Source organism: Pleurodeles waltl, chromosome 6 (assembly GCF_031143425.1).
Source record: "Pleurodeles waltl isolate 20211129_DDA chromosome 6, aPleWal1.hap1.20221129, whole genome shotgun sequence".
In the NCBI taxonomy this organism is placed as follows: domain Eukaryota; kingdom Metazoa; phylum Chordata; class Amphibia; order Caudata; family Salamandridae; genus Pleurodeles; species Pleurodeles waltl.
In genome coordinates, this window is record NC_090445.1 from 699,972,039 (window position 1) to 699,994,671 (window position 22,633).

The window sequence follows — 22,633 nt, forward strand, 5'->3', positions numbered from 1 at the left end:
CCACCAGTTGTTGTACAAGGCCAGCCATGGTATGTACCATCTATCTATGTATATTTGTAAATTATTGCGTAGTATTTAGTAGTGTGTGCATAATAAATGTATTCTCCTTTCCTAAAAAAAAGGGCTGACTGGACAATCATTTATTGGGTGTTGTTATTGCATGCCAGGGATTGGAGATTGCTAACAAACACCATCTCCTTGGAGTAGGCCTTCAACTGCTCCACCTCGCTATCCTGTGAGACACAAACGCTACAATGGGGTGTTTGGTTCCCACTCAAGACAACTGCAGAACTAATATTTGTGCTGGCCACACAACTAATAACCCAATTTCCAACTGCTACCGTGAACTGCTATGTTTAAAAATGAGTAATTATCTCCTTTTCTGGTTGTGATCATCAGGTCGTTCCATATTTCAGTCTCCCAATTAGATCTTTGGATAACTCTAAATGATTATTTCTCCTTGTCAAATGTATGTGTCCCTGATCTTTGTCCTTAATAGATTTTATTAAGGCTGTCTCAGCTATACTAAAATGTTTGTTGTACCAAGGGTGGTTGGGTTTCTTTTTAGATGTGCCTTTTCATTTCCCAGTGAAGGACTTAAGAAGATAATCAAATAAATCTTTGTGATACTTCAATGAGACGTTCCTCTGTTTCCCATTTGTTCAATGGTATCTGTCACTTTGCTGTAGATTTGGGACATTAAACTTAGTTTGACTTTAGATGGGGCCACTTTAATGTGCTTTATTATTCAAGAGACTTATCTTGCCAAAGAGTGTAGAATTATGTACATAGTAGGTAATTGAAAAGTTTCTTTTAGTTGTTAGGCCTAGGGAGTTGTGGTCGCTGTCAAATCTCTTGAGGATCTTCATGTAAATCGTGTATCGTCACAACTGAATAGCAATCATAATTTAGTTTATTCTACTTGATAGATTTAACCACTTAAAAGAGTGAACACTTACTACATCAGAGGGGGAAAGGCCATTGCAGGTTCTAAGACCCAAATTAATTTTAATCCCCAATAGTTGGGTAGAAAGGGCTGGTGCACAGTGTAGTTTTAGATTACCCCGTATGGCATCTTCTTCCTATGTACTGGTGGATTCTGAATTATCAAATGGCTGAAACGTGTCATTGAAGTCACCTGCAACTATCACAGGCCCCAATGAATGGTTGCAATAATTATAAGACTTAAGGCAAGTAAGCATACTGGACTCCTTATTCTGATCATTGTTCATGTAGTAAATGTTGAAAATACAAAGATTCTTGCAGCCAGTTGAATTGATCAATTGGTTAAGAATATAAGAGAAGTTAATAGAAAGTCTCCTGATTCTACAATGAAATTTAGTATTCATCCAGCTCATTAGCCCACCTACTGGTCTCCTTTTTCCCTGCTAAATAGCTTCAATACAAAAGCAATTAAACCGGATCTATAATCTGCCTCCATGCTCCAAATTTACTGAAATAGACAAATGTCTAATGTCTCAATAAAATTCCCCCAGCTTGTATCTAACAATTTAGATTTCAGGCCATCAATGTTCCAGGAAATTATATTCCATAAATCATAAATTTTGGTGAGAGGTAATGAAGGAAGTTCCCGAAATACCACTGTGCATAGTCAATATGCTCTTTCCACAACTGAACAAGGTTCCTCTGAAAGGTCTTGGGGTGATAATTTTAACATCTTGACATTCATCTCTTGCCATAGGCATAGGTACCTCAAACAAACAGTTGTGGGTACGGGAAATATGACTGAGCCTCCAAAGTTATTAGCCCCTCAGCCAGGGCTCGTGATGGCAATAATATTTCAACATAATCAAATTTGCCTGCGGGCACTGAGCAGCGTGTGTCCCTCACAACGTCTAAGCAAATCATTAAAAAGCATTTATGAACATTACAATAGATCACTTTCCTATTCAAAGAATCTCTATCTTCTTTTGTTCCATGTGAAAATCTGCCCACATTGTGCATATATACAACCTCACCTGAACCAAGATTATAATCCCAAAAGGGTTTAAGAGGTGTTTTCTGGCAAGATGCACAAGACAAAGTCGTGGGCTAGTGGTAGTGCCATGTTCTAATGGATATTGAGCAGCAGACTCAGGCCAGTGTGCAACAGCAATCCTGTCAGCCTTCATAGATGAGTTGGATATTTTGTGGGGAATAAGAAATGGGTTTCTACATGCAGTCTGACTTTTGTCAGTACTAGGAGTTTTCCTCCATGGTGACATCACCTTTTGAGCTGGATTCAGATATTCTGAGTGGCCATCAAAAAGCTAAAGGCAGTTCTTGTCTATTGTACCTTGACTATCATCACCTATGGTAGGTTGATGATTTAGGCAAAGCAGCTGTATAAGTGCTGCAGGCTGGTTATTTACTATTTTGACCTGTGCCCTGAGTTCTGCTAGGCCGATCTTAAGTTCATTCATGACCTCAACTATATCAGTAGAACGGATTTTGTTGGGTGACATTTTTAGAAGAGGAGGAACTATTTGCATTGGTGAGATTAGCAGGATAAACAAGATCTGGCTCAGCCAATATGTCAAAGCGATTTTCACAAACCACAGTAGGTTCACAACGAACAGAAGCAGGAATTGGTTTGCACAATGCCTCAATTTGAAGAGGCGCCATGATGATGCTCATATTTGTAACAACAGAGGGAGAATGTCTGTTTAGGCCAGATGTCTTACATCTCTTGCCTGACCTTTTCACAAATATTTTTGCTACTGGTTTACTTCTAGGGGAAAAATAAAAAGAATGGATGGATCCAAAATGGTCTCATTTTAACAGATTAAATAATTAATTTTTCTCAGTGTATTGCTCTTAGAAGGCTGATTCACATATTTTTTCGATGACACCATTCTCATCAGAGCCTCAATGTGTTTCTTATCCCCATTTTGTCAGGAAATCTCTCCACAGGACTCAACTCACTGACATCTTGGTCAAAGATATAATTGTGGATTGCTGAAGGGCAAAACATAAACCATGTTGTTGAAACAATCAATCAATCAATCAATCAAAAAATGTATAAAGCGCGTTACTCACCCACTAGGGTCTCAAGGTGCTGGGGGGGGAGGAGGTTACTGTTCGAACAGCCATGTCTTCAGTTTTCTTCTGAAGCTCAGGAAATCCTGGGTCTTGCGGAGGTCGGTGGGTAGGGAGTTCCAGGCCTTGGGAGCAAGGTAGGAGAAGGATCTGCCTCCTGTGGTGGTGCGTTTGATGCGGAGGACTGTGGCAAGGTCGGCAGATCGGAGGTGGCGGATGGGAGTGTGGAAGTTCACTCTATGGTTGAGGTAGGTTGGGCCGTCGTTGTGGAGGGATTTGAGCATGTGGATGAGGATTTTGAAGGTGATTCTCTTGTCGATGGGGAGACAGTGAAGGGATCTGAGGTGTGGTGAGATGTGTTCTTGGCGAGGAAGATCTAGGATGAGGCGTGCGGCTGTGTTCTGGATTCTCTGGAGTTTGTGTTTGAGTTTGAGTGTGATGCCGGCATAGAGGGCGTTACCCTAGTCTAGCCTGCTGCTGATGAGTGCGTGGGTGATGGTCTTTCTGGTCTCTAAGGGAATCCATATGAAGGTATTTTTCAGCGTGCGGAGGGTGTTGAAACAGGAGGAGGTGATGGCGTTGATCTGCTGGGTCATGGAGAGGGAGGGATCAAGGATGATAACGAGGTTGCGTGCGTGGTTAGCAGGGGTGGGAGCGGGGTCTAGGGTGGTGGGCCACCAGGAGTCATCCCATATGGTTTTGTTGGGTCCAAAAATTATTATTTTGGTTTTGTTGGAGTTGAGCTTGAGATGGTTGGCTGTCATCCAGGCTGCGGTGTCAAGGAGTGCGGAGTGGAGGTTGGTTTTGGCGGTAGTAGAGTTGTGGGTGAGAGAGATGATGAGTTGGGTGTCGTCTGCGTAGGAGAGGGTGGTGATTCCGTGCAGTCGGAGGATGTTGGCGAACGGGGTCATGTAAATGTTGAAGAGGGTGGGGCTGAGGAAGGATCCCTGGGGGACACCGCAGATGATTTTGGTGGCGGTGGATTGGAAGGGGGGGATGCTTGTAGTATGCTCTTTTGGTGGTGCGTATGAGTTGGTGGTGAGTGCGAATGGTGGTTATGAGGGTAGAGAAGTTAGTGATTGAGTGTTCCTGTCGCCAGGCTTTCTCAGCTTTGTGGCATTTGCGTTTGGAGTCGTGGAGTTCAGTGGTGAACAATGGGGTGTTCTTGATGTTGCGGTGGTGATGTTTTTTCTGAGGGGGCGAGTGTGTCTGCGCATGTGGTTATCCAATTTGTGAGGTTGCGGGCACCAGTGTTGGGGTTGTTGGTGTGGGCGGGGGGTTCTGTGCCAGTTAGGAGTTCAGGTGTTCTGAGGGGATCTTGCCCCACAAGTGGTAGGGCATGGTGTGTTGTTGGTGCTGTGAGGGGAATTTGGCAAAGGAGAAGTGGAGGCAGTTGTGGTTGGTCCAGTGGAGTTCGGTGGTATGGGTGTAGGTTATGTGCTGGCTTGAAGTGAAGATTGCATATAGAGTGTGACCTGCTGAGTGGGTGGGTGCTGTAACCAGTTGCTTGAGTCCGAGGTTGGTGAGGTTGTCTAGGAGGGAAGAGGTGTTGTGGTCTTGGGGGTTCTCCAGGTGACAGTTGAAATCACCGAGGAGGATGTAGTCTGTGGAGATGAGTGCGTGAGGGCTGATGGTGTCGGCGATGGTGTTGCAGAAGGGGGGCATGGCCCTGGGGGTCTGTATATGAGTGTGCCTCTGAGGGTGGTGTTATTGTTTATGTGGATTAGGAAGTGCATGTGTTCTGCGCTGACAAGGGTGTTGTGTGTTTTGGTGGTGACCTTGATGGTGTCTTTGTGCAGGATGGCGATGCCACCCCCTGGTTTGTTTAGGCGGTCTTTGCTTTGGAGTTTGTATCCGTCAGGGGTGGCTGTGGCTATGTGGGGCTCAGATGAGTGGTTTGTCCAAGTTTCTGTGAGGAAGACATTGTCAGGTGAGTGTGATGTGATGAGGTCCCAGAGTTCTATGGCGTGCTTATGTAGGGATCGGGTGTTGAGGAGTAGGCAGTTGAGATGGTTGTGGGGGGTGTTGTTGTTGTGTTGTGCGGTGGTGTTGGTGTGGGTGCCTGTGGGTTTTGAAGGTATTGTAGTGGAGTGTGTTGTTTTTTCTTTTTTTTTTTAGGTGGGGCCTGTTGGGGAGTGTGGGGGTTGTGCGTGAGCCTGTTGTATTGAGGTTGTGGTGTTTGGTGTGGGGGTGGTGTGTGGCTTGTGGGTGTCAGAGGTGTGAGAGGTGGAGCAGGAAAAACAGCAGGCATAACAGGTGAAGGGTCCTTGTTTGTGTGTGGGGTTGGTTCAGGTGCATGCGGGCGTGTTCCTGGGTTGAGGGAGCGGAGTGTGTCTGTGGAATAGTGTTGTCTGGGGGGGTCTGGACTGGGGGGCCAGGGGCACTGGCACTGGGCGCGGTCCAGACGTGGACGGGCGCCGACGGGCTTGCCTCTGGCACGCTTCCAGCGTGCTAGCAGCTGCCATTAAGAGGGTGGGGTGGGAAGGTGGAGCAGCTGGGAGGAGGGAGGGAGGGCCAATGGGTGTGTGCAGTGGGCGGGCCGCAGGGGAGGCAGCGGCAGGGGGATCGGAGACCGGCAGTGATATTTGTAATATGTAATATGTAATATATAATATGTAATGTGTAATTTGTAATATGCCCAGCACTCCAGAACCTAGGTCATCATTTACATGAATATGACGCACTGGCCCCAAGCGTCAGATTTGTTATACTGCCTTACGATCCACTAACAATACCATGGATAGCTGTATTTACAATACAGAGCTCCATGGTGCATGTTTTCACAGATGCGTCAGAAATTCCGATGCATCTGTTGGTGCTAAACTCAAGCATTGCTGGACTAGTGTAAAAAATATTACTCTTCTCCAGCAATGGGAGGACGTCCCATAGAGAAAAGCCCTGCGTTAATTTTATGCCTGCTCTGAGCAGGCAGTACAGTTCTGATACAGTGAAGTCGCAGAATGATACAGTGAAATTTTGTAAATTGCACTGCATCAATTCTGTGTGGCTTTTCCCGTGGGAATGCCTACCCTGCATACATCATACCTGGTGTAAGTATAATGTAATGCAAGGGTCTACAAACTAATGGATTGGGCTGAATGCATCAGTTTGTAAATCTGAAGCAGTGTGAAAGACAGCTAATGCCACTGCTGCATCTAAACAAAATGACACAACGGTGGCGCAAAGACCTTGTAAATGAAGCCCCTAGTTTCTCTATCTGACCTGAGATCCATTGCACTCAGCCTTAGTTTGCATTTAGGTAACAGTCAAGCACAACCGGATGACCGACAGTGGCTCTTTACACTTTTAGCAATATTTTTAGATTTTAACTTTAGAAATTAATACATCCGGTATCCCCTATTGAATCTTTGTCATTTTGGTGCACTCATTTTATTTGTTAAAATTTACACTATTTTTGCTGAATTGCTTTGGGATTTTGATGAGGTTTTATTTTTTTGTTTTTTTTGTTTTGATATTCCATAAACACTTTATTCTACGCTAAGCCTGTCTTCTCTGTGCCATATCTCAGGTTAATGTAGTGACTTTAAGGGTTCACCCTGACATGGGTTATGGTTATTGCATTAGGTGGTTACTCACTTCCTTCAACTAATAACCCACAACTTATACCCCAATTTCATATTTTTTGTGTGCTCCTTGGAGCGCATCCTCACAGTCGTGTGTCAGATAGGATGAGTTGCATGGCTACATTCACTGTAAATCAATAAAAATCGAGATGGTCTGACAGTGCCAGTATGTCACTAAAAGGGGATAAAACCCATAAACCTTGTATAACTGTGAAATGCTTACATGCAGCCATTCTTGATCTCTTTAAACAGACAAAGCCATGGGCACTGCAATGCAGTGCTTCATTGACATTTTTGTTTACCTTATTACATACATTTCATGGGGGACTACCATTATTTTTTTTATGTACCTCTGTCAGTCTCCTACCAAGACAGAGACACGTTTCAGTTCATTAAATAACTTTATCTTGTCTACATGAAGAAAGAGAGTTGCTTTGGGAACTCTATGAGGATAGAATCTAAGGCTCCCCACACTACTCCGTCCAATGCAAAACACCAAATAAAGAACACATATTCAGTATTTGAATCTAATATTACTTGAAGAGTAGTATTAGCATAAAGCAAAAGCAGGTCTTGCTGTTCAGTCTGGTAGGTCGTGATTATCCTGCCTACTCTTTTAATGTATTTCAATTAACAAGCGGATATTAAATACGCTACCCTATTTAATTAGACCGGAGATTCACAAATAATATCCAATACATTGACAATGGGCTTCGTTTAGAGTTTGGAGGACAGGATACTCCAACACAGACATGGCAGAGTACCCTGTCAGCCAAAATGACAGCTTACAAGCTATATTATAGAGTCAAACAGATCCTAATTTTACTGCTCATGAATCTACCTCAGAATGTCTGTCCTAAACAGAGCGGACATTCAGAGGTACATTTTTCCTGTTTGAGATCACAAAAAAAGCCTGACAGTCCCCAAACAGAATAAAATATAAATGACCCCAAGAATCTGGGACAAAACACCCAGCTTGTCAGGGTCATTGTTTTTGTTTTTTTACAACAGCAAGCTCTTGAAAAATGCCAGGAGAGGATTTCAGATTGTTTGGCAAAACAGGAGCTGGATAAATTAAAGTGTGGGTAAGATATAGGTGAATAGATAAATAACAGGTAAAGAGAATTAATGGGGAAACTGGGCAGAATGTAGAGAGCTTTCCCGTGTCTTACCTCAGCATCAGTCCAGCTCTTCGCATTTGGAATGTATTTGTAGTAACTGTTGAAGTGGCAATCCCATCCAGGGGTACAGTCTTCCCCACATTTTTCTGGTATTAGTTGATCTGTAAAACAAGACTGAGCTGTCAAACACTGGATGACTTAATGAAGAAATATAATGTGGCTGTTGTTTATACTTTTTTTATTTAACAAGGGGGGATATAGTGTCATGAGACGATGTGTGCTAGAACCCTTGCAATTCTAGACAGGCCCGTGAGAGGAATTACATAACTTGCAGGGAGGAGTTAGTGTGTGGTTAGTAACAGTTATGACTTAATCTGAGTGCAGTGTTTGATTGTATGCTGAGGAATAAAGATGTCTGCTATAGACCTCTGTGTGTGTCGTAGTCATTTAAATAATCCAGGGCTGGAGGGACCCTACAATAACTTAGAAGCTTCTTAGGTAGCTATTCTGATTCTGCCTGATTCAAAGTGGGTAGGTTTTTCCACACCCAGTTTTTCTGAGACGGGTAGTACCTATCTGATTTTTTCTGGCTGGTAATTCCAACTGGAAAAAATGCATTAGGCCTTTGCTGCACCCAAAGCCAAGCCTAACCGCGCTTCTGCAGAAATACATCCTTGCCTTGCCTTTCCTAATCTCATCATTCCATTTCTCGTCCCTCACACCAGCCACAGGTTCCAGCATACATTTACCATCTGCTCAGAGCAGGCAGAATATGTATGTATTAAACCCACATGCATTCTGGAAATATATATGGTTTTTGCGATTGCAATAATCAATCCCACATGGTAATTCCCCATTCCATGGGATTTACTTGTAATTGCACAGTAATGATGGTGATTCACAGCAATGGTAAAATCACTTCTGATTTTACAGTTACCGCAGTACTGTGCAAATTGTGATCAGACGTAACGTTTTCTGTTTTTTGGCTTTTCTCTTTTAGGCACATTGGAGGTTGTTTAATTTATTTGCCAGTAGGCAGGCAATAGGAGGTATTTTTTGAGCAATCCCTGGAGTGGTGATTAATAGCCCACTCACAATTGATGTAAAGTTCAACTGGTCAATCTAATGCACTTTTTGCTTTTACTACATGTCCACCAACCTGCTCTATGGCACTAGGACTGGTTGTTTGCGATCGTCTTTTTCCTTGTTTTCTTGCTTTTGGGTTTTCATGTAACCTTTAGGAACTTATCTTCCAAAAGAAGCACATCAGCTCTAGATTTCTATGATCTGTTATTATGGTCTGTGTTTTGCAAATTTGGTTGTGTTTGTTTTGTGTCAAGAGGGTACAGGAGAAGTCCACACTTTAGGGAACCTCAGGGAGTTCTGAGACAAAATCACTGGGGCTTGGGTGCCCTACTTTCAGCTACAATGGAGCCAACCTAAGTGCAAGAATGTTGGTCATGATTTTGGCATCAACAATGACCAGTGTTTTTTGTAGCATAACAAGTGGGGACACTCATGCACAATTGAGACCCTTTGAACAACTAGTGAGTACGTAAATTCATTTATTGTTTTTGCTCACTTAAATCCATTACAATTTATCATATTAAACAGTATAAAACATACAAGGTGACTCATAACTCATTAGAAGAAAATAATTAAAACATTTACTATAAAACCAGTTGATTTCAGCACTATAGTCTTAAATCTGTATGCAAATAATCCCATAGCTGCTTGTTTATGAATATCTAAGTGCATAGTGGTAACCTGAGGTGTTTCATCATGCATGTGCCTAGATATTACAAATACTGTGGCCCTGGTCAACTACCAAAATCACATGGGGGTTGGGTGATATGCCATATTCAAAAACAGGAAGGTAATAGCCTTGTTCTGCAAAAGCACTCTTATGAACTTCCTCCATGCCCTGTACAAACCTATATATTGACAGTACGTATCCCCCCCTAAAAATACACCTGTTATTGTAGCAGAGATAAAAACAGCTGTGCCTCAAGCCTACTGCAATACATTTATAATATAAACTTGAAAATCATCTTGATAAAAATACTATAGACCTCATCACGAACCTGGCGGTCTCATAACCGCTAAGTTTGCGATGGCGGTCGAACCATCACCAATGCGACGGTCCGAGTGCCACATTCCTACCACGGTGATTGTGCCACGGTCGGCCTACCAGCACCATCAGGATTAGTTGTCCCGGTGGTCGTTCAGTCATGGTGGTCCTAATCTGCCAAGACAGAACTGCCCTGGGGATTCCGACTTTGTCCTCCACCAGTGATTTCATTGTGGTAGCACCACCATGAAAAGGCTGGCAGAGAACGGGTGCAAGAGGCCCCAAGGGTGTCCCCGCACCATGCTCTTGGGATGGGCAGTGCATGGGCCCCCCTGCCAGCACCATTGCAATGTTTTGCAGACAGTCAACATTGCAAGGCTGCTGGTGCACCCTGTGCACTACAGCATTGACAGCAGCTCTATTCCGATCCAGAGACAATGCTGTAGGCCATTTCCTGCTGGGCCAGAGGGTGGAAACTGAGGTTTCTGCCTGATGACCCTGCAGAAAACTCATAATGGGCCTAGTGGGGAGGCTGCCAAAATGGTGGCAACTTACCCGTTGGGAGTTTGGCAGGCGGGCTTTTCCGTCTGCCAAAATCAGAATAAGGCCCTATGCGTGTTCAAATGTAATGCTATGTTTAAGTACAAAAAAGGGTTTGAGATTTTACACAGGCAGAGTTCTCTTATTCATGACCTTGTAAGTGTCCTTTGGGAACTTCAAAAATCTATTTAACTATCTGATGTCACCATTCAAACACATTTTTATCCCTTTTTGGCATTTGCTGAGTTCTAGATGACAAAATACTTGCTATAGCCAATAGCCCCTCAAGGACTTCAGTTCACTGCAGAGGCATGCTACATGAGCAGCGATTCAAGCTTGAAGTTACACAGTCTGCAATTCAGTGCTCAAACTTCTAGCCCATGAATGCTTTGCCCCTACCTTGTGATTCATATGTGTTTCTCCTCAATGGAGATCAACAGGCACAAGGAATCATACACTTCCCTGAGGAGGGCTGAATGCTAGGAGCCTGGTCCAATGTCTGTTGAGAATACAGGTTGCTATATTATTCATCGACTATTGCATTAATATCGGGTTCACAAGTAACCAAACTTCCATGAAACTGTCTAACCACCAAATGGCTTTAGAGCCTTTCTCTCTATTAACGAACCAAGCCAGAGCCTTAGCAGTATTCTAGCCCTCACCATGTTATCTAGCAAATTAATGGCATTTAACAGAGGAAGAGATGTTTCACAGGCTTTAACTGTATATCTGATCAATCTCCTTTCATTTGGTCCATTGAGTGGTCTAGTAGCACACGCATGTCTATGCTAGCCAGCTATTTTCAAATTCACTTACCTCTCTGACATTAGAATGTGGTCCATGTACAATAGTAACCTTGAACACCCCCATTCCTTTTCTTTGTTGAATGCATTTACATTTTTGTCAAGGAACACTTTGACCCCTTTAGCGCATGTGACGGCCAATGTGCATCACAATCAGACCCTCCCTTGTGCGTCTGACAACCATTGGTCATCACCAGGTAGGGGTTCAAAAAATCATCCGATGCAAAGTATATATATAAATAAATACACACACACACACATAGAGAGAGGCAGATTTTTCTCACTCTAAATATATATATATATATATATATATAGATAGATAGATAGATAGATAGATAGATAGATAGATAGACAGACAGATAGATAGATAGATATAGATACATATATATAGATATATATTGATATATCTATATGTCTATTTATCTAACTATATATCTATCTATCTAGTTCCATTCCGGCCATGCCTTCTCCCCAGGAGGTGGGGAGCTGGTTGGGACCACAGGGGTTCTTCAGACTCCCCCTCTGATCCCCGGGATTGTCACTTGATACCCTGGGGGACACCCAGGTCACATGGCCGGGCTGTGAGGGATAGGGTTCCCAGGGCCGAGATCGGCTAGGGAGGGGGGTACGCAACACCACTCCCCAGAAAAATATATATATATTTAGACACAACCTCAGGGATGGAGTCCCTGGGATGAGATCGGCCAGGGGAGGGGGCCTGTGCAGCACCACCTGCACCAAAAAAAGCATTTTAGAATGCTGGACCCCAGGGAATGTGGTCCCAGGGACCAAAATTGACTGGAGGAGGAGGGTATGCAGACCTGCAGCCAACTACTGCTGTGCATCGCCAAATGCTGTACTCAGCTTGGGGTTGGGTGGTTAGGGGTTTGCCATAGGGCCTAGCCCTAGGCCAGCCCCTGTGCCTAACCCTGTGCTTCACATGGCCCTCAGCCATGTGCAGCACGGGTTTTGGTAGTTATGGGGGCTGGCTGCAGGCCCTTCAGCCAGTTGCCACCATGCACGGCCTTCTGCTGTGGTTGGATTACTGTATAGTAATGAAAATAACGTTATATTAAAAAAAGGGGAAATTCACTGCACCCTCACCCTGCAATGCTAATTACCCCACAAATTAGGGCACTCAGGACATTCTTGATAACATCATTGACAATTCAATGTAATATTTGCAGTAACATTTTTGATGAAAAAGCTGTGCATGGAGGGGGCGCGAGTTATAGTTACCTCAGGGCTCGAGTTATAGTTACTTGAGGTAACTCTGACTATCACATGTACATTTCAGTGGTTTGGTAGGTTTAACATGTGAGCCTAACTATAAAATCCCTGTAAACTTTGGTTCTTTAATTGAATTTCTAAGGTTCTTCAGAATTCCATTTCCTAACCACACATATAAATAAAAGAGATGCATATGAAATAAAAAAATATATATGTATGTACATATATATGTAAATATTTAGAGAGTGAGACAGAGAAAGAGTGAGATACACTCTATATATAAAGAGAGTAACAGATATATACGTATATATCTATATATATAATTCTACAGCTTTCCGTCAGCAATAAAAACGTCAAGATAACTCATGCGATTCTGTTCCTGCTTGAGAGAGAGATCAGACTTTAATGACAGTTTTGACACCATCAGGTAGCACAGAATGTTATTATGCATGCTGGAAAGAACAGATCTGTATTTTATGTGGATAGCAATTAGATTAGTAAAGCCAGTTGGTATTAGTGCGAGGGGGCTATGGAAAGATAAGGGGCACTTTTGCTGTGTGGTAGTGAGGGATTCCAAAGTTGAGGTCAGGGGAGGGGGAGTGTCAAAAAAGATTGCTGCTCTTGGCACCACCAGCTCTAAAGGTTGTGATGACGGGTATGTGGTGTGGTGAAGTATTAGTTTGTGCGTGTGTCTTCATTGTTTTTCATCAGTGTTTTTGGAGAACTTGCTGATTGAGGGAAGGAGAAAAAGTAAGGTGACCAACGTTATTTACTGCTGCACACATCTCTCACACACTCACCCACCAACATTTTGTGAACAACATATCTGCCTTCTACTTAGGATAGTGTTTAGAAGGACCGTTTAACCAGTAGCAGAGATGGCATCTCATTGGATGACTGCTGCTCAATCCCTAACTCGGGTTACAGAGGACAGTTCTAAGGCAATAACAGAGACGAGACAGCAGATACTGAGACAGCATCTGAGGGAGAGGACAATGGAGCTGATTATGTAAGTGATTTTTCAGTTGGCAGAGTCCCATTCGATGACTGCTCTTCCAGTGATTCCAGGGAGATGATGATGATAGTCATGCTGTCCCTTCACAAGCACACAATGTGCAGCGGGACAACAGTAGCAGGTAAGCCTAACTCAGAGAGAAAGCACAAGCAGTAGCAGGCACAGATAGAGTGCTCCCTTGGCAGCCTCCCAATTTAGTTCCATTCCAAATTCTGCGTTTTACTGGTGACTCTGTGTTGGAAAGTGCATTATTGGTAAGGGCAGGTAAGTACCTACACTTAACAATAGGCCACTAATAACCACTGGGTTCAGTTAGGTGTCAATAAATTAAACCTTGGTCCACTCTTGGTAGCTTGGTAATGAGCAGTGAGGTTTAACTTAGGAGACAAAATGGCATATTTATACTATGTTTGCGCCGGATTTGTGTAATTGTTTACGCAAATCCCCACAAACATGCAAAATACTTAGTCACATTTTTTTAGCTTTCCGTCTCTGACGTCAGAGCCGATTTCAAATCAACATCGTCGGATTGCCTTTCCAGGAGCCCCTGGTGAAATCCTGGAAGTCTGGGGCTCCGGAGCTTTTCAGCGGGGCGAACCTGCAAGTCAGGCTCGGAAGCAGTCTACGTAAGTCAGCTTAACTCTCGATGGCGGGTAGGTCCCTTTATGGAGCTTTTTTCCAAAAGTTCTCCAATCTTCTCCAAACTTCTAGATCTTCTTCCAGAAGGTAATTATAGATGCTTTAGGAGTCCACAGCTCACCCCAAAGTTCCAGAAGCCCTGAGTTGCTTCTTGAGGGCTAGGACTCCAACTCCCAGAATGCACTTAGCTCAAACTCCAAGATGACCACTGGACAGTGGTCAGCTGGTCAGTTTCTTCAGGATTCGATACAGGGGACTCTGGTTAGCAAAATCCTTCTTGTGGTGAAGCCCAAGTGCGCAGCTGGTGCAGTCGTTCAGAGTGCAGTGTCCAGGTGCAGGTCAGGTGTCCAGCAGGGCAGTCGTTCTTCTTCTGATGTTGTTCCTTGTAGGGATCTGAGGTGTGGGTGCAGCTCTGCCATATTTATCCTTCCTCCTGGAGTGGTAAGGATTTTGTGGATCCATTCATTTTTTATGAGGCTGGCCTGGTTTGTCGTGGGTACCTATGGTACTTACACTTTATACCAGGTCAAGTTCACCCTTATTAGTGAAATTTAGGCAGTGTCTAGAAGTCAGGATCTCTAGGGGTAGCTGTAGCTGAGCAGCCAAGGCTTATCCAGGAGACATTCAGAGCTCATGCAATACCACTGTAGTCACACAGTACCCACACACATGAAAGAAAATACTAAGGCCTTCATTATGACATTGGTGGTAAATCCCGTTTACCGCCACGCTGACGGCAGCCAACTTACCGCCGCGCTGGTGTATATCCGTTGACCATATTATGGCACACACCAATCCGACAGAATACAGCCACATACACAAATCCGCCAGCCCAAAGGTAAGTGCTAAAGTGGCGGTACCAAAACCCATACCGTTAAGCCAACAGAACAACGCCCATCACATTATGACCTACTAATCACTATGGTGGATATTCAACAGCGGTAATCCATTGGCGGTACACATGTTGTGCTCAGAATGGACACCCACATACAAAACAACACTACACTGGACAATACCAAATACACACACCTGACACATGTACACACACACCACACCCACACACCGACACCACTATAAAACACAGACCCACATTACCCACAGCCCCTTACATACAACAATTGCCACCAGGAGACTGAGAAGAACAGCACAGAGACAACTAGACACACACACCATATACACCCATAGGCCCCTCAAACATTCCACATCGCACACCCCACCACTTTACCCAACACACTCTCACCAACACACATCACACATCACCCATGGCACCACAAAGGCACCCCCGTTTCACTGAGGATGAGTTAAGGGTCATGGTAGAGTAAGTCATCAGGGTAGAGCCACAGCTCTTTGGTGCACAGGTACAGCAAATATCTATAGCAAGGAAGATGGAGCTATGGCGGAGAATCGTGAACAGGGTCAATGCCGTGAAACAGCACCCAAGAACAAGGGATGACATCAGGAAGAGGTGGAAGGACCTACGGGGGAAGGTACATTCAACTGCAGCAAGACACCAGCGTGCCATACAGAGGACTGGTGGACGACCCCTACCTCCTCCCCCACAGCTCACAGCATGGGAGGAGCAGGTACTGACAATACTGCATCCTGAGGGACTCGCTGGAGTTGGCAGAGGACTGGACACTGGTAAGTCAACATTTTACAATTATCACCCCCATACATGCATGCCATCACACATCCTCACCCTCACTCCCATCACTCCACCACATCCCACACACTCCACCAACACATCTCACTAATCCCAATGCCAGGCCCTGCCTGCTGTACCAATGCATGGACACCCCTCCCAGCCCTGCATGGACACTCATCACTAAAGCATGCACAGCATAGGGAAACTAACAAGCCTACAATACACCAACATGTAAAAGCTGGCAGTGTAACACCAACCATAAAGGGGAAGCAACAGAAGTACAAATGTCATACACTTGAAGCATAATACATCATTTAAATCCCCAGAGGTACCCCAGCCAATGTCAGTGGAGAGGAGGTGCCACCACTATCCAGTCCCCCAACAGAAGAGGCCCCCAATGATAACTGTAATTCTAGACTTCTGGATCTGGACGACCTACCTGGCCCATCAAGGACCACTGAACAGCCGGTCACCCAAGCCCACTCACAGACCACCACAGAGCCTCCCTCATCAGGAACCAACTCCACAGCACCCACCCATCGTACCCACGCCTCTGTGCCGAGGACACGTCAGTCAGCAGTGTGCCCACCTGTACAAGACCCCAGGCCACACCTCAACCACAAGACAATCAGGGACCTGGGGTCAGTGGCAGTGGGCACACCGTTGAGGGGACAGAGGCACAGGCCAGCAGGAACACTGGGAGGACTGCTGTGCACCAGGGGGAGGACAGGCCCAGGGAAATGACTCTCCAGAAGTCACTCACCGAGATCCTGGGAGCCTACCAACATTCCCAGGACACAATGGGCCAGATCCTAGACAACGCGCAGGAGAACAGGCGGCTGCAGGAGGGACAGTATCAGGGGATCAGGGAGGACTTGGAGGCTATCAACACCACCCTGATCTCCATAGCAGGGGTGCTGGCAGACATGGCCAACATCATGAGGGAGGCAACAGCACACCAGCGGGCCCCTGCCAGTAGCCAGGCATCTGAACAGCCCTCCACTTCCGCTGCCGCTAGTGGCCAGGAGGTCCTGCGACAGAGCCCACAGGCCACCAGCATCCCTCCCCCTGAAGAAGGTGGACCACCCGGCAAACGTTCCCTGCGAACCAGACAGAAGCCAGGGACACTTGCCAAGACCACCGCCAGGAAATGATACTCTCCTGATTGTCCCACTTGTGTCCCACTCAGTCACCTTGTCCACCTTGAACTTGCATTGCTCCCATTCCTATGTCCCCATGGACACTGCACCTGTGCTGCAAAACAGAGTGGAACAATACCGTGGACTTTCCTCCATCATCACCCCATTCCATCGCACTTTCCCCGCTATATTTTAGCACAACAATAAACACCCTTGGATAAAACTCGACTACTAGTATTTTATGTATTGAAATTTGTACTGATTGAAACAGCTATAACCATTGCAAAATAACTGCACATAGTATGAGCATAGAATGAATGACCTATTGCTGGCTGTTGTGATCACATCAGGACATTGTTATCATATCACCAACATCAGTAAAAATTAATGTCCCTTGGTAACAGTAAGTGGGGGAAAGAAGTGGGTAGCGCCAGCATGCCAATACCACAAAGAATACACCAATAGCCATAGAAATGTGAATTTGCACAATCTCACCTGCGTGTCATTGGAAGTACTGACATATCACCAATGTTCTGTAGTCCACATCCTCATCCTCTGCCTCCTCATCCTCACTGTCCTCAGGGTCAAGTGCTGCCACAGGGGCATCTCCAGTCTCCTCCTCCTGCAGAAAAGGCACATGGCATCTGAGGGCCAGGTTGTGCAACATGCAGCATGCCACTACTGTCTGGCAGACCTTCTTGGGTGAGTAGCACAGGGATCCACCTGTCAGATGGAGGCACCTGAACCTGACCTTCAGGAGGCCGAAGGTCCTCTCAATTATCCTTCTGGTTCGCCCATGTGCCTCATCATAACATTCTTCTGCCCTTGTCCTGGCATTCTTCACAGGGGTCAGCAGCCATGATAGGTTTGGGTAACCAGAGTCACCTGCAAATATTGAGGGACATCATTTAGCCACACATTATCTTATATGGCCATCAGCATAGGCATACACTAACATATACTGGGTGGGGACCAAGGCTCACCCATAAGCCACACCCTGTGCCTCTGTAGTTGGGACATCACATTTGGGATGCTGCTATTCCTTAGGACAAAGGCATAATGCACCAACCCAGAATACTTAGGGCCGTATTTATACTCCGTTTGCGCCGAATTTGCGTCGTTTTTTTCGACGCAAATTCGACGCTAAACTAACGCCAACTAACGCCATATTTATACTATGGCGTTAGAGGCAAATAGCGCCAAAGTTCCCGGAATGTGCGTCATTTTTTAGCGTGAACCCCTTCCTTGCGTTAATGATATGCAAGGGAGGCGTTCCCGTCTAAAAAATGACTCCCAGGCCTTTACGTGGTATTTATACTCCCGGGCAAAAGAGACGCCCGGGAGTGGGCGTGGCTAAAAATGGCGCATTTGCGCCGCTTTTTAACGCCTGGGTCAGGCATGGCGTTAAGGGACAAGTGGGCTCAAAATGAGCCCAGAGTGCCCTCCCCTGCCCCCAGGGACCCCCCCTGCCACCCTTGCCCACCCCAGGAGGACACCCAAGGCTGGAGGGACCCACCCCAGGGACATTCAGGTAAGTATTTTTTTATTTTTTTTTAATAATTTTTTTTGGCATAGGGGGGCCTGATTTGTGCCCCCCTACATGCCACTATGCCCAATGACCATGCCCAGGGGACAGAAGTCCCCTGGGCATGGCCATTGGGCAAGGGGGCATGACTCCTATCTTTACAATGATAGGAGTCATGTTGATGGGGGATGGGCGTCGAAAATAAATGCCGCAAGTCGGGTTACGACGATTTTTTCGACGTAACCTGACTTGCCCCATTTTAAGACGCCCATGCGCCATTTTCCCCCTACGCCAGCGCTGCCTGGTGTACGTGGTTTTTCTCGCGCACACCAGGCAGCGCCGGTCTGCTTGCGCCGGCTAACGCCATTCAATAAATACGGCGCCCGCATGGCGCTTCAGAATGGCGTTAGCCGGCGCAAAACTTTTTGACGCTAAACTGCGTTAGCGCAGTTTAGCGTCAAAAAGTATAAATATGGGCCTTAGCATTGACGTGGGAGATGTACTGGTCTGCCAGGCACACCATCTGAACATTCATGGAGTGGAAACTCTTACGATTCCTGAACACCTGTTCATTTTACCGGGGGGGGGGACAAATGCAATATGTATTCCGCCAATCACCCCAATTGTATTGGGGATATGTCCCATTGCATAAAACCCAGCCTTCACAGTGGCCAAATCCTCCACCTAAGTAATGTAGTTGTACGTGTGTTTTATCAGGGCAGACAATGCTCTTGCCAGCACTATTGGGAATGTTGGCTGTGACATTCCTGCTGTCAAGCCCACTGCAACTTAGAAAGAACCAGTTGCCAGGAAATGGAGCACTGATAGAACTTGCACAAGAGGCGGGAATCCAGTCAGATGAGGGATAGCTGAAATCAGGTAAGGTTCCAACTAGGTACAGAGCTCTGTGATTGTGGCCCTGTCCAGTCTATAGGTGAGTATAATGTACCTGTCCACAAGTGTAGTGAAGTCCACCAGGGGTCTGTACACAGGGGTATGTCTCCATCTCCATTCATCTGTAGTCGTAGGTATCTAAGGGACACAAGAGTGAGTACGCTGTCACAATTTGAACAACTATACCACAACAGCAGTCCACGTTGTGCAATCATGTTTTGGGACAGTGTAATTTAAATGTATGTGCCTATATATCCTGTGACGCAGGAATAATCGAAAGGCCTTTTCAGCCCCCTGAAATAGCTGCTGTCTGTCCTGTGCAGAGGGACAGGTGGAAGTTAGGTAATGCCCCCAAAGTTGTTCGCTGTGGCGGTAGATCCTCATTGGTTTATATTGGGCTCTATGGGGTACAGTGGCCAATGAGGATCTACGCTGGTGGTGACGTTATGCACCGCCGTGGACGTGCCTGCCATTTTATTTCACATTCTTCACTTGTTTCCTGACATTCCATAGGAGAGGACCTACACTGCATGTGTTGCTGTGACCTGTGTCTGGAACCTGCCATGGCCCGTGTGACCGGGGAAAGGGCCCCAGCCTTCACTTCAGGGGAGTTGGAGTGACTGGTGGATGGGGTCCTAACCCAGTACGGACTGCTGTATAGGCCTTCAGACCAACAGGTGAGTACACTGTGGGCACAATGCATGTGCCATGAATGCATGGACTTATGTGTGAAGGCATCGTGTAAGGGGGGTGGATGTCCTCTTGGCGGTGGGCGCTGGGCACTGTGTGTGCCAGTGCTTATGCAAACGGGTATGGTGGGCCATTAGTGTGACAGGCTGGACTTTTTGTCTAATGGTGTTCTCCTGTCTGTATTGCCTCTGCAGGTCAGTGCCCATCAAAAGAAGGGAATATGGCAGTCGGGGCACCCACTGTCAGAAACGGTGGGAGGACCTGAGAAGCTGGGCACAGAAGACCGCGGAGGCCCAGCTGGGGACGGCTTCCCAACAAGGAAGGGGTGCCCGTTGGACCCTGACCCCTCTGATGGCAAGCATACTTGCAGTGGCCTCCCCTGAGTTGGATGGGTGCTTGAGGGCATCCTAGCAGCCACAAGGGTTTGAGTACGGTGGCTATCATTACATCTTATGGCTGGTTTGGTGGTATCTGGCTGGTGGTTGTGTATTAGTGGGTGCCCATGGGCAAGGCCAGACATATCAGCATTGGTCTCTGGAGTCTAAGGGTTGAATGGAAAATACTGGTTACCTAGCTCGTTAGTATTCACTTCTAGGCATTGCTGCGTGGGTCCCAGGTGTGCTGCAGTTAGTGGTGTGTGATCCTCCTCATGCCCTGATGACTAGCCATTTCACTGGTAGTGCAATGCATAGTGCGTAGGCCTGCTCACTGTGTGTGAGGTTGTTGTGTACACCAACAGTGGTGTTGGTGCCGTCATTGACCCAGTGTATCCTTTGTCTCTCTCCCCCCTTTCTTGTTTTGTCTTCCTGTCTCTATGTGCATTAGCATCATCTGGTGGAGGAGCAGAGGCACCGGCGACAAAGGGAGCTGCATCCCACAGGACCCTGGAGGCAGAGTCCACCGACGCCGAGGGAACCAGGGGGACGGAGGGTGAGGGGAGCACCATGGCAGAGACTGGAGGGGACAACACAGACTCTGATACCTCCTCCAATTGGAGCTCCCTGGTGGTGGTGGACACCTCTGTGACCACCCCAGCTGTAGATACAGCCGCCACACCCCATACAAGCAATGCCCTCCAAGTAGCCCCTCAGCGAGTTGCCCGTGCCCGTTCACCCAGGAGGGTGCGTATCTCCTTCGCTCCAGGCACCTCAGGCCCTGCCCCAGTGGGCCCTGTTGCCCTGAGTGAGGAGGCTTTTGACCTCCTGAGATCCATCTCTGTAGGGCAATCAACCATTGTGAATGCTATCCCGGGGCTAGCATCCCAGATACAGCAGTGCAATGCATTCCTGGAGGGCATTCACTGTGGATTGGCGGCCCAACAGAGATCGAATCAGGCTCTGGCCTCCTCTCTGATGGCAGCTATTGTCCCTGTTTCAACCGCCCCCCTCCACTTCCCAGTTCCATTCTCCTCACCCCAACCCATCCCAAGCACACAGGTAGACGAGCATGCACACAAGACAACACACAGAGGCAAACACATGCACCACACTTCATCCCACAGGTACACAAACACCATATAGTTGAAGACACGACAACATCCACTGACTCCGCTGTCTCCCCCCTCCTCCTCCACCTCTCACCCAGTTACGTCCACACTCACACCTGCATGCACTACATCAATATCCAGTACCAGCTTCATCACCACACCAAGCAAGGGACACACCTCACTGGCAGACACCTCCACAACATCCATGCACACGTCCTCTGTGTCCACTCCAAACATGTCTGTCCCCCCTACTAAAGGACACAAACGCAAGCACTCTGACACCCAACAGCCATCCACCTCACAACAGCATACAGCCCATTCAACTGCACCCAAATCCAGCAGACATACATCTCCGACAACCACTCCCTCATCCTTCACTCCCATTACTCCCCCCCTCTCGCCCCAACGTCCCTAAAAAGCTTTTCCTTTCCTAGATTTACCTCTTCTCTACCCCTGTCCTGCATGTATGGGCAGGGTACCAAGGACACAGCCACGCATCTCAGCCATACAGTCCACGGGGACAGTGGTAGCACCACCTACTCATGGTGGTAGGGATACCTGACCAACAACACAGAAGGGGAAGTAGGCAGCACAACCTGGGATGAAAGGGAAGACTCTGGCACCAGCTGTGAGGAAGAGGAAGGAGCCTGCACCACCTGGGATGAAAGGGAAGAGTCCGGCACCAGCTGTGTGGAAGGGGACAGAGCCTGCACCAGCTGTGAAGAAGGAGCCTGCACAAGTTGTGAGGAAGAGGAAGGAATCTGCGCCACCAGTCAGAGAGGGGAAGAGCCCATCCACCCCTGCCAGAAAGAGTAAGGGATCCCCGACCAATTACCAGGAGGACAAGAGGCACTATACGCCAGCGGAAGCTGAAAGGGAAACACTGCCACCATCAGCAGCTGTCACGGGGCCCCTACCACTAGCCGTGTATGTGCTGTCATCAGTGAAGGCAGGAGCTGCCCACGAGTCTCTCCCAACCACCACCAACATGCAGCCATCAGTGAGTGCAGGGGCTGCCCAGGAGCCTCCCCAACCACCACCAGCATGCAGCCATCAGAGCCGGTGGACACCATGTAGTCCCCCCTCCAGGGGCTACTGTGCGGGCTGCCCCCTCTAGAACCAGTAGGCAAGTGACCCACTCGAGAGACTGTGGCCTTGCACTCCCCAGGACATAAAGCAATGAGCACGTTGCCCCCTCCAGAACCAGTGGGA

General features: G+C 46.9%; 1 protein-coding gene across 1 annotated transcript in view; it reads right to left on the reverse strand.

Annotated features, from left to right (window-relative positions):
• Positions 1–21,658, reverse strand: part of LOC138301688 (lectin-like) — a 191,884-nt gene extending 170,226 nt beyond the window's left edge. Inside the window, exons 1-2 of the mRNA XM_069242203.1 lie at positions 21,538–21,658; positions 7,796–7,905 (exon numbers count right to left, since the gene is read on the reverse strand). Of these exons, the coding sequence (XP_069098304.1) occupies positions 7,796–7,905; positions 21,538–21,658 (231 nt within the window). The remainder of the gene's footprint in view (positions 1–7,795; positions 7,906–21,537) is intronic.
• Between the last annotated feature and the right edge of the window lie 975 nt (positions 21,659–22,633).